At 41.9% G+C, this 13,171-nt stretch overlaps 1 protein-coding gene across 2 annotated transcripts in view; it reads right to left on the bottom strand.

Moving 5' to 3' along the window:
- Window positions 1–6,952: 6,952 nt before the first annotated feature.
- tuft1a (tuftelin 1a) overlaps window positions 6,953–13,171 on the bottom strand; it is a 62,670-nt gene continuing 56,451 nt past the window's right edge. For both annotated transcript variants that reach the window (XM_051923282.1, XM_028794040.2), the window contains exons 11-12: window positions 7,888–7,985; window positions 6,953–7,689 (exon numbers count right to left, since the gene is read on the bottom strand). In XM_051923282.1, the coding sequence (XP_051779242.1) occupies window positions 7,620–7,689; window positions 7,888–7,985 (168 nt within the window). In that variant the 3' untranslated portion in view covers window positions 6,953–7,619. The remainder of the gene's footprint in view (window positions 7,690–7,887; window positions 7,986–13,171) is intronic.

Raw genomic sequence — 13,171 nt, 5'->3', positions numbered from 1 at the left:
TTTGATGCTGAACATAATGCTTCCCCAACTAAATTAAACTTTTCTTTTGTCACTGAAGTGAACTTTGGACCAGTTCTACTCCGTCCACACAAAATGCTCCCAACAAAGGCTATTCTTCATACTGATGAGAGGCTTGGTCAGTGTGGAGTTGGCCTTCAGTCCTAATGTACATTGAAATTCTTGCCCTATTCAACACTGAATTGGCAATGTCGAACCGATCCCCCACTGAGAGCCTCCTTATAGATTTTTCTTGTGTACTCTCAGGCGTTTTCAAGACTTGAGTACTTTATTTCTTCGTGCAGCTTCAATATTTGAGAAATTACACTCTTGGAATGACCACCTTCTCTTCCAGTGGCTGAGAGCACTGTCCCATCAGGCTTCATCTGAACAGCCTAACGTTGCAGCACTTCAGTTACCGTGGATCGGCTCACCATCTTGTGCCTGCCGATGCCGACTATTCGGTTGGTGCTGCCCGATATTTTAGGCCATTATCAGATTAGGACCAACTTATTCTCTAAATTTCACTGACCTTCACTTACCTTATTTACATGTTTTATTTTGTGATGTAGGATCATTTTCTCAGATGAAATAGGATTACAATATGTCATTTCTGTTCTTTCTGAGATATTTGATTCAGATAAGCAGTAACTTTGTAAATTATAAAAATGTAAGTTGTTCTGTACTTTTGATAAGCTAGTGTTGAGTCTATTGAAACAATAGAAGGATGGCTGTGCTTCAAGGTCCAAGCCAGTGCTGGTAGGACAATGCACACAATCTTGTTATGATGTTGAAGGATAGTCTGTATGATTAAAAGACACAAGACACCCCCCACAGCTGGCCAGTCCCAAGGTTTGGTGTTTGCAGCAGCCATTCAGGGAAATGTGAGGAAGAGAGGCATATGGCATCCTCTTCTACTTCACAACAATGCCCCCCTTCACACCCAGCGTATTGCCCGGACCTGGCCCTGTGTGACTGCCATCAGCTGTCCAGTCTGAAGGGCTACCTCCATGGGAGATGCTGTAGACCACAAGACAACAGAAAAGTGGCTGCGCCAATAGTTAATGTTTTTAAGTGGTGTTGATACAGTGCCTTGTCAAACGTATTCATCCCCCACAGCATTTGCCCTGTTTTGTCACATTACAATATCAAATTAAAAATTATTTTAATTTGGATTTTATGTAATGGACCTAACAATATAGTCCAAATTGAAAGAAACTAAAATTTATAAACAACAGAAACTGAAAAGTTGTGAATGCCCATGGGTACATCTCCTTTGCTGTGAAAGCACCAAGTAAGATCTGCTCCAACCAGTTAACTCCAGAAGTCATGTAATTACTGGATTAAGGTCCACCTGTGTGCAATCCAAATGTCACATGATCTGTCACATGATGTCAGTATAAATAGACCTGTTCTGAAAGGCCCCTGACACTCCAACATCGTTAACAAAACAAAATGAAGACCAAAGAGCACTCCGAACAGGTCAGAGACAAAGTTGTGGAGAAGTATTGATACGATTGAGTTATAAGTAAAACAAAAATCTACAGATCACTGTCAAATCCATTATAACAAAATGGAAAGAATACGGCACCACTGCAGACTCGACAAGAGAAGGCTGCCCACCAAAACTCACAGACTGAGGAGAGACCATTAATCAGAGATACTATAAAGTCATCGAGGATGAACTGAAGTGAATGAGCTGCAGAGATCCACCATAGAGATGTGAGTATCTGTCCATAGGACCACTTTAAGCTGTATGCTCCATAGAGTGGGACTTTATGTAACTGTGACCAGAGAAAAGCTATTGCTTAAAGAAAAAAAGAAAACACATTTAGAGTGCCCAACAGCATGTGGCGGACTTCCCAGACACATGGAAGAAGGTTCTCGGGTTAGATCAGACTAAAATTGAAGTTTTTGTCCATCATGGGAAGCGCAATGTGTAGTGCAAACCCAACACGTCCCATCACCCTGAGAACAGTGAAGCATGGTACTGGGAACATCATGCTATGGGGATGATTTTCTTCGCAGGGACAGGAAAACTGATAAGGAATGAAGGAAAGATGGATGGAAGTAAATATAGGACAATTCTTGAGGAAAACCTGTCTCACTCTGCCAGAGTTTTGCGACTGGGATGAAGGTTCACCTTCCAGCAGGACAATCACCTTAAACATACAGCTAAAGCCACACTGGAGTGGTTTAAAGGGAAACATTTAAATGTCTTGGAATGGCCTCATCAAAGCCCAGACCTCAATCCAGTGGAGAATCTGTGGCATGACATGATGACTGCTGTACACCAAGACAACCCATCTAACGTGAAGGAGTACTCGCTCTCTCTCTTCTCTTTTTCTCTCTCTCTTTAACCTCCATTCTCACTTTTTTTTTCTTTTGATTCTTCCTCGCTCGCAGACACGTTTCCCTTTTTAAAACAGGGACGTGGCACAGCTGCAGCAATCAGCAGCTCCCGACATTAGTGTGGGTCACGGGTGATCCTGTACCTGTGCACGAAGGGCTGGGCCGTCCGCTCCACCATCGCGCACAGAAACCGCTCTCGCCACACTACCACACCCCTCACCTGAAGACGCAAGTCTGGCAATTATTTATTTAAAAGACGGCAATCGGCCATGGACCTCAAAGAGATGACAGTAATGAAGACAACTCTATCTCGGCAGCCGTTTTGAGACAGGCATGTGGTCTGTTTCGGTACTCCATTAAAGGTCGTGGTAGCAAAGCAAGTTAGACCGAAGATAAGCTGAGAGCCGCCTATGGACACAAGATGTACTGCTACTTTGACTGTACAGGTATGATTTGCCAATATTCACATTGTATTCTACTTCCTTATTATATTTGGGCATATTTATAAGTACTACATAATTAAATGTGTAACTTTACTCCTTCCCGTTTCTTTACTCGGTCTAATTGCCTGAGATTACAGATGTAGAAGGGGTGGGGAGTGCTAAAGTAGGGTCACCATAAGACCTTACATGATAAACAATGCACAAAATAAGCATCTCCCCAGCTTCCATAGCTGCTGCTGTCCCCTTTTGGCGGCACTGACATCCTCTGGATGCTTTTTGTAATTGTTTCAGTCTTACTCTGTAACAGCGGTATGTCTGAAGTCTTTCCTGCACATACTGGCTCACTTCAAGTCCCTCCAACACATTTCTAGAGTTTGACCATTCCATAACTCTTTTTTTGTGGATTTGTAAGTGTCTGACATGACTCGCCAAAGAGGTTCCTCCTTTGATCTGACAAGACCTCAGCAGTGAAGGCAGCTATAAGAAGTTGTAGCTAAGGCGCCATGTGAAATTGACTGCGATACTTCACTAGATCTGTTTCATTAGGAAAGAAATGGTACTAATAAACAAAGAGTAAGTTATAAAGAAGCTACTAACACTTTACCAAAGGAATAATAAAATGGCAAATAAAATCAGTGTTCTGACGAACATAAACCAGATGTCTCCCTGCTGGCCTGGGATGTCTAGGAATGCCTCCCAAAGACATGGAGTGTGTTACCGTGAACAGAACGAAGAAGTCGGTCCATCTCTGCACGTTGTCACCATTTGCCCATCAAGAACCGATTATGAAATGAAACAAAATGAGCATGAACGACATTAGTCTGTTATTGCAGTCCGTATCATTGTCGGTCTTCAGTTTGGAAAGAAACCGCCGCTAATATTTAAGATTGGTTGGAGGATTCTCCTGATGCCATTTATGCATGCGCTAAAACAAAAAGCTAGCAAATGCAATTTTATAAATAGTACAACCGAGTCATTTGCAAACGACACAAGTGACCAGTTAGACCAGGGGTAGGCAACGTCGGTCCTGGAGTGCCACAGTATGTGCAGGTTTTTGTTCCAACCCAGTTCCTTAACGAGAACTCAATTATTGCTGATGAAGCACATAAAAACATCCCCACCCATAATAACAACAGCGCAAGTGAGCAGAGAGCTGAGGAGACTTCGTGCCAGCAAAGCAGCGGGTCCAGATGGAGTATCGCCACGACTGCTGAAGGTCTGTGCATCGGAGCTGGGGGGTCCTCTACAGCGCATCTTCAACCTGAGCCTGGAACAGGGGAGAGTCCTGAGGCTTTGGAAAACATCTTGTATCACCCCAGTCCCAAAGGTATCACGTCCTAGTGAGCTGAATGACTTTCGGCCTGTTGCTCTGACATCACATGTGATGAAGACCATGGAGAGGCTGCTGCTTCACCACCTTAGGCCACAGGTTCAACACGCCCTTGACCCTCTGCAGTTTGCATATCAGGAGAAGGTGGGAGCGGAAGATGCCATCATCTATATGCTACACCGATCCCTCTCTCACTTGGACAGAGGCAGTGGTGCTGTAAGAATTATGTTTCTAGACTTCTCTAGCGCCTTCAACACAATCCAACCTCTGCTCCTTAGGGACAAGCTGACAGAGATGGGAGTAGATTCATACCTGGTGGCATGGATCGTGGACTATCTTAAAGACAGACCTCAGTATGTGCGTCTTGGGAACTGCACGTCTGACATTGTGGTCAGCAACACAGGAGCGCCACAAGGGACTGTACTTTCTCCGGTCCTGTTCAGCCTATATACATCGGACTTCCAATACAACTCGGAGTCCTGCCATGTGCAAAAGTTCGCTGATGACACTGCTATCGTGGGCTGTATCAGGAATGGGCTGGAGGAGGAGTATAGGGACCTAATCAATGACTTTGTTAAATGGTGCGACTCAAACAACCTACACCTGAACACCAGCAAAACCAAGGAGCTGGTGGTGGATTTTAGGAGGCCCAGACCCCTCATAGACCCAGTGATCATCAAAGGTGAGTGTGTGCAGATGGTGCAGACCTATAAATATCTGGGAGTGCAGCTGGATGATAAATTAGACTGGACTGCCAATACTGATGCGCTGTGCAAGAAAGGACAAAGCCGGTTATACTTCCTTAGAAGGCTGGCTTCCTTCAACATCTGCAATAAGATGCTGCAGATGTTCTATCAGACAGTTGTGGCGAGCGCCCTCTTCTACGCAGTGGTGTGCTGGGGAGGCAGCATTAAGAGGAAAGACGCCTCACGTCTGGACAAACTGGTGAGGAAGGCAAGCTCTATTGTTGGCATGGAGCTGGACAGTTTAACATCTGTGGCAGAGCGAAGGGCGCTCAGCAGGCTCCTATCAATTATGGAGAATCCACTGCATCCACTAAATAGTATCATCTCCAGACAGAAGAGCAGTTTCAGCGACAGACTGCTGTCACTGTCCTGCTCCACAGACAGATTGAGGAGATCGTTCCTCCCCCAAACTATGCGACTCTTTAATTCCACCAGGGGGGGTAAACGTTAATATTTAACATTATACAAAGTTATTGTCTGTTTTTTCACCTGTATTATTATCATTCTTTAATTTAATATTATTTATTGTATCAGTATGCTGCTGCTGAAGAATGTGAATTTCCCATTGGGATTAATAAAGTATCTATCTATCTATCTATCTATCTATCTATTGCTTAAGTGACATTTTAATGCTTCATTTTAGTGGTCTCGCTTGTTAAGATTCTCCAACCTTAATTGCTTATTTCAATCTTAAACTGCTGCATTCAGTGTTTTAATTGCTCCTTATTAGCAATAAGATGTAAAAGACAAAGCAGCCAGCAGTTCTCCAGCTAGCTTTTTTCCAATTACATCTGTGTGTGTTCATCATGCACGGTTTGATTTAATAAAACACTTAATAGAAAAATGTGACAGACTGAAAATGATCTGTTTTAGGCTTCAAATCATTTGGATGATATCCTTGGAAAGGAAAAAAATCTCTGATATAAAAGCCTTACATTGCACAGACTAACAAGCCATAAAATTAAATAAGGTCTGAGATTGGCAAGGATTGGTTTCTAATTAAGCAATTGGGTTGGAATGAAAACCTGTAGCCACTGCGGCTCACCAGGACCGACATTGCCTACCCCTGTTTTACATCTTATTGCTAATAAGGAGTAATTAAAACACTGAATGCAGCAGTTTAAGATTGAAATAAGCAATTAAGATTGGAGAACCTTAACAAGCGAGACCACTAAAATGAAGCATTAAAATGTCACTTAAGCAATATGTGCTTCATCAGCAATAATTGAGTTCTCGTTAAGGAACTGGGTTGGAACAAAAACCTGCACATACTGTGGCACTCCAGGACCGACGTTGCCTACCCCTGAGTTAGACTAGAGTGACACAAATAGAAGTGTAGACGGCTGTAAAGGTGTTTTGTTGTATGCAGTCCTAGTTGTTCCTATTTTCCCCGTTATACTGTTTTATTGTGTCGAAGGCCTCAAATCCCACACACTTGTTAGTTTTGTCAGGTACAGCAGTTCGTCCCCCTTCCCTTCTAAAACATCAGGCAATTGGAAAGAGTTAAAGAAGAAACAGAAAGAGCCACACTTTAAACGATGTTTTATAGGTGATACATTTTATTATAACTAGCACCATACAAGCAAATACAGCGTGTCTTTGCAAATCAAAACCATACAACCTGATAACGTCAGATGCGTAGTTCTGGGTGGCTCAGTAACTTACAGTTGCATTCCATTGTTCCCGGTCAGCTCCTCATCTGCACAGGCCCAGGCAGACCACCTGTCTCAATATGGCTGCCTTCTCTTCATGAAGGAGCTGTAAGAGAGGGGTGGTCTTCTCTTCATGGTAAGATGGGAAGTGAGAGTGCATGCCTTTACAATTCTCCATTTATTGTCTCTCGCTGTCACTAGTCGGCTTTATTTATTGTCCTCTTTGTCACTGAGGCTCATAAAACCTGCTTTTCATCCCTGACCCTTTCTTCCTGATGGGGAGAAAAGCCAAGCAAAATGACACCTTTTATTGGCTAACTAGAAAGATTACAATATGCAAGCTTTCGAGGCAACTCAGGCCCCTTCTTCAGGCAAGATGTAATCACAGTAATACAAAAGGAAACCGACCACTACATGCAATTGAATTAATAATGCATTTGTTTGAAATATGTTTAATTACTGTACAACATATAAAATACATAATATTGAAAAAAATCTACAGCAAACTCTATTTAATATTTAAAATATTAAAAGGTTTTAAATAAAGGAAATATAGAAATGTTATGAATTCCATATGTGCTGGCCCACTGGCTACCACTTCAAAAGTCTTCAGGGCCAGCATACAGAAATTCCCAGTGAAGTCTTCTGACTTGGCACTGGCACGTCTTCCAGGGTATCTGAGGGTACAAGTTGATGCTCAACAATGCGCCTGTACATTTTTCTGAACCTGCATTTTCCAGTCCTCGGCCACCGAGTGCCAGCGACTAACTTGATAGCAGACACCCCAGATTTAAGTGATGAGCTATTAGCTACGAGATGGCCAACCTGTGGCTCTTCTCCAATGTCCTGAGTTAGCCTTGTTTAGTCTAGTCCATAATCAAATGACCAGGTTACAAACATACATATATGAGCAACGAAATAAAGTGAGTCTGTGTTAAATTACCCGTTAGGCTCTCATTTGCAGAATGCCGCCGCCATGGGATAATAACCGCAAATGGAGTGTTCCAGTTGTTGAAAGATGAACAAGGAGTTAATTCCAAAGGGAAGTGTGGCTGTGTATCCTTTCACATAATCTTTTTATTTCCAGGGTGTTCCAAATTTAAGACCTCATCTGGATAACTTTAATGTAAGGAAGAGGCTTGATGGGTTGAGAAGGAGAGGTTGGTTTACTGCATTAGAAGAGAATGAGAGAAATAAGTCACGTTAGGCTTCAAACACCTTATCATGCAAATCAAATTACAGTTTAGCATGATTTTACAGAAAAACATTATGAATAAAATGTTACGTTGTTTGATACAATGAACTCCTCTGATCACAATGGTTCTGTTTTGTATTATTGCCTAAATAAATAAAAATGTCTCTATTACCTGTGGTTGAGCTCTAATCTTTCCACCAGTTTTTCTGGGGATGAAGCCGATTTCTGATTTTCAAGAAAGTACTCCAATCTGTCATGCATCTCCTTATTCTAAAACAAAAAAAAATGTAACATTTGCCTCAGTTATTGTTATGTTTTGAGCAGTCAGCAAAAACTAATGTAAGCTTTAGTTAAGTGGGGGAATCTTGTAGAATGTCTTAGCAAACACAGTAATGCCAGCAGATTCTAGAAAGGCAGTGGTAAACTGAAAATCAAATGAATAATTGTGAGAAGAATGATTAAAATGATTGGGCCTGGACCTAAAGAGGTTTGTTCTATGGTGCTGAGTGTGTAAATACCCAAAGTTTCAATAATACCATGACAATATGGAGGCCAAAACAGCAAAATCAGAACACTGGAGAAATATACACCTTCATTCTTGCCTAATCAACAGGTAGCTTGACCAGCCTCCCTCATGTGCTACAATAAAGACGTGGGTTGCAGACGTTGGCATATTGTCTCTCGAAATGTGGTCTGATCAAGTTTTGACCTCAATTACAACAGAAAATGTCAACATAGAGTGAACTGTAATAGAGAGAGTCAAGAGTGAGGGTGCGTGAGACTGAAGAAACTATATGGATTAGTTATGGGTCACTTGAATCCACTTCACATTGAGTGTCCAAAATGGTGACTCGTGAAGTGAGGCATCACTCTGCATCCAATGTGTTCCAAAGAGAGCTAATGAACTTAGACTGGAAAATTAAGCTTTCCATAACTGGAGATGAAACTTGGATGCACCACCGTAACCCAAATGATAATTGAAACAATGGAGCAACACCAAAGAAATTGTAAGGTCTCGGCCTGTGCCAGCAAGCTTATTTGAGCAACTTTTTATGATACTGAGGATATAGTCTTTATAAATGACTCTTCCCAAAAGGTACACATAGTTAGCCAATAAGGGTGCATTCATGTTTTGTACCACTTGAACAGTCGGACATTTCACCTGAATGTCCTTCAAAGTGGAAATTCTGAGTTAGTCAATTTGGAGAAAACAATGTTACTCTTAATTATCCAAGTTGTGAAATAATGCTGACCTTTCAACCAGCCAGAAATGAATGGCATTTTTGCAGTCAAACGGTATTTGGTGTGAAGCGAAACACTTTTTAATGTGTTCAGATGGCTAAGCTGTAGTATGCTGGGCTGGTAAGATCTCTTCAGGAGTGGCCCATCAAAACACCAAGCTGACTAAAAAGGCAGGCTCAGTTAAGGGACGCACTCTCGCCCCCCTAGAGGTAACAGTGAAAGAGAGAATGAAAACAAGTGCCATTAGGTGCTTCCCCACTGCAAGAACCTGTGTCAGGAACCAGAGAGTTTTTAGAAACTCCGGAATATTCATAGTAGTCCCACTAAAGGAACTTGGGCCATTTGTACTTTCCGGTACTTTTTTTTTACCTCCAACCACGTAGTTTTCATTCAACCAGGAACAATCATGGCTGGGGCTTAGGTGATGAATTGTGCTCATTGGTTGACAACAAGCATTGGCGCCATCTTACAAATCTGTGAGAACTTCTGGGAGTTATCACTGAAGCTGGAGCACCATAAGTTCATACTGTATCACTCTTCTTAGCTGTGTACTCGGTGCTCTGCACCATACACCGCATTTAAGCAATAATCCCCCACCCCCCCCCATGAAGTCAGGATCGCTTTAAAGCAATAAGGTGTGGGCGTCCTCCGTGAACTCCCAATCACGCCACACTTCGCAATGCATCACTCTTCATAACCAACTCACTGGTGCACGACGTCATACACCACATCTAAGAAATAAGTAAGTGGGAGTCAGGGCAGGGGGGCCATGAACTCCCAAATGTTCCTCACTTCACACAGCATCACTCACTCATCTTTGCATGCCACATATTTTGCATTAAAGTTACAGTTCCTGTTGTGAGGTGGGAACGAAACACAACACACAAACGTCACCTGGGACCACAAGTGGTCCAGGGCTTACCTTGTAATAATAGAGGCCCTGTGGTGGGAAAATGCCTGTTATGAACAATGCTGCACATCCCCTCTCTGACACCCTAACACCGAGGACTTTCAACCAATGAATTATTCAGCAGAAGTGTGTCAAGAAACGCTGCTGGGGCTCCTTTATAGCAACAGCAATACGCCTGCATTATGCCTCACTGTGACTGCAGTTTATATTTTTAGTCAAATCAGAATTTTTTTTCTTCTTTGTTGAAATTCTTGTGTGTATTTGTGTGAGGTTGTTGTTTGTTATAATACTTCTGTAAAAAGCTAAAATTTCCCTTGGAACCACAAAACTAACTATCTAGCAATCTATCTATCTTCTTCTGACTGGAAATGTAAATGAATGCAACAAATTTGAAAGGTGATGGATCACAAGTGGGAACTCCAAAACTTCCACAGCACTTGGACTGAGTGGCAGTCAATCAGGTAAAAGCGAAAGAATTAGTGGAGGACCACCCCTCTTCTGCTTCAGGACAATCCCGCTGCTTACAATGCACAGGTTGCTGAGGCTGCTCTGCAAAACTGTGGAAGAGACGAGATGCCTCAGCCAAACTATTCTCCATACCTGGCCCCACATGACTACTACCTGTTCCCTGATCTAAAGGACTAAGTGTGTGGGACATGCTATGGCAATGAAGAAGACATCAAGACAGACGATCCCACAGATCAAGTTTCATTCCCCGAAGAATTTCTTAACAGTCTTACTCCCACTGGCATGCCTCCGCATAAACTCAAACTTAAAATTGGTTCAGTCGTCATGCTTCTCAGAAACCTCATGCCAGCAAGAAGTCTCTGTAAAGGCACTAGACTGACTGTTACCAGCATTCACTGCAATGTACTAGAGAGTAAAACAATCGCAGCTGCTACCTCACAAACTGTCCTTATTCCCCGGATTTCTCTGACCCCATCATATTCAAATTTGCTTTTTACTTTTACACGCAGACAATTTCCTGTTAGATTGGCCTTTGCAATGACAATTAATAAGGCACAGGGACAAACTTTCAAACAGATATGCCTGTATCTGCCAAAACCAGTTTTCAGTCACGAACAATTGTATGTTGCTCTCTCCAGAGTTCCATCTTTTCATTCACTCACAGTCGTATCCTCAAACCCACCCCATTTGAACAACTGTGTCTTTCAGGAAGTGTTCATCCATCAATAAATAATTATGTATTATGTATTCTACACCGCGGGTTGGCTAGTTTATTTATATTTTGACACCCCAGGGACTGCACCTAATTTCATTGTATTTGTTACAATGACAATAAATATATTCAGATTCTGATGAGATGTTGGATTGTTTAGAAATGTGACAAATTGTTCCCACCCACTTTTAAGCAAAATTCACTCATGGTTATCTCCAGATGTACAGTCATATGAAAAGGTTTGGGGACCCCTCTTAATTCTTTGAATTGTTGTTTCTCATTGGCTGAGCTTTCAAAGTAGCAACTTCCTTTTAATATATGACATGCCTTATGGAAACTGTAGTATTTCAGCAGTGACATTAAGTTTATTGGATTAACAGAAAATGTGCATCATAACAAAATTAGACAGGTGCATAAATTTGGGCACCCCAACAGAGGTATTACATCAATACTTAGTTTAACCTCCTTTTGCAAATATAACAGCACGAGACACCTCCTATAGCCTTTGATGAGTGTCTGGATTCTGGATGGAGGTATTTTTGACCATTCTTCCATACAAAATCTCTCCAGTTCAGTTAAATTTGATGGCTGCCGAGCATGGACAGCCTGCTTCAAATCATCCCATAGATTTTTGATGACAGGGGACTGTGACGGCCATTCCAGAACATCGTACTTCTTCCTCTGCATGAATGCCTTTGTAGATTTCGAACTGTGTTTTGGGTCATTGTCCTGTTGGAATATCCAACCCCTGCATAACTTCAACTTTGTGACTGATGCTTGAACATTATCCTGAAGAATTTGTTGATATTGGGTTGAATTCATCTGACCCTCAACTTTAACAAGGGCCCCAGTCCCTAAACTAGCCACACAGCCCCACAGCATGATGGAACCTCCACCAAATTTGACAATAGGTAGCAGGTGTTTTTTTTTCTTCTTCCACCATGCAAAGCACTTTTTGTTATGACCAAATAACTCAATTTTTGTCTCATCAGTCCAAAGCACTTTGTTCCAAAATGAATCTGGCTTGTCTAAATGAGTATTTGCATACAACAAGCGACTCTGTTTGTGGTGTGAGTGCAGAAAGGGCTTCTTTCTCATCACCCTGCCATACAGATGTTCTTTTTTGAAAATTGCGCTGAATTGTAGAATGATGTACAGATACACCATCTGCAGCAAGATGTTCTTGCAGGTCTTTGGAGGTGATCTGTGGGTTGTCTGTAACCATTCTCACAATCCTGCACATATGCCGCTCCTGTATTTTTCTTGGCCTGCCAGACCTGCTGCGTTTAACAGCAACTGTGCCTGTGGCCTTCCATTTCCTGATTACATTCCTTACAGTTGAAACTGACAGTTTAAACCTCTGAGATAGCTTTTTGTAGCCTTCCCCTAAACCATGAGACCGAACAAGCTTTGTTTTCAGATCTATTGAGAGTTGCTTTGAGGATCCCATGCTGTCACTCTTCAGAGGAGAGTCAAAGGGAAGCACAACTTGCAACTGACCACCTTAAATACCTTTATATCTCATGATGGGACACTCCTGTCTATGAAGTTCAAGGCTTAACAAGCTAACCCAACCAATTTGGTGCTGCAAGTAATCAGTATTGAGCAGTTACATGCATTGAAATCAGCAAAATTACAAGGGGACCCACATTTTTGCACAGCCAGTTTTTCACATTTGATTTATTTTCATACAACTAAATACTGCTTCACGAAAAATCTTATTTGGAAAACACCCCAGTACTCAGATGTTCCTAGGAAATGAAAGACATACCACTGTTATCTTTTTTGTTGAAAGTAGATTATTATGCAGGCTGAGAGGGGTTCCCAAACTTTTTCATATGACTGTATATATTTATATACATGTGGCACTGCGAGACTTTGTAAGAGAGTTTCAGAGCTTGAGTGTGTCTTGAAAGGCGAGGCTAATCAGTTCGGTGAGTGCCCAGGACGTAACAATGTCTGTCTGCAGCTGAACCCTTTTGTCATTACATGGCAAAGCGAATTTGAGGCAGTAATGGATACTGAAGTCTAATCATTTATATTTCTCAGATTGCCTGTCTTCAGGCATATTCAATCATTATAAAGAGTCACGAACTGTGTAAACTAAACCTTCAGTATTTGCAA

The sequence above is a fragment of the Erpetoichthys calabaricus genome, chromosome 2 (assembly GCF_900747795.2).
Source record: "Erpetoichthys calabaricus chromosome 2, fErpCal1.3, whole genome shotgun sequence".
Lineage (NCBI taxonomy): Eukaryota > Metazoa > Chordata > Cladistia > Polypteriformes > Polypteridae > Erpetoichthys > Erpetoichthys calabaricus.
Note: the sequence above shows the minus strand (reverse complement) of the source record. Positions and strands in the feature narration are given on the sequence as shown.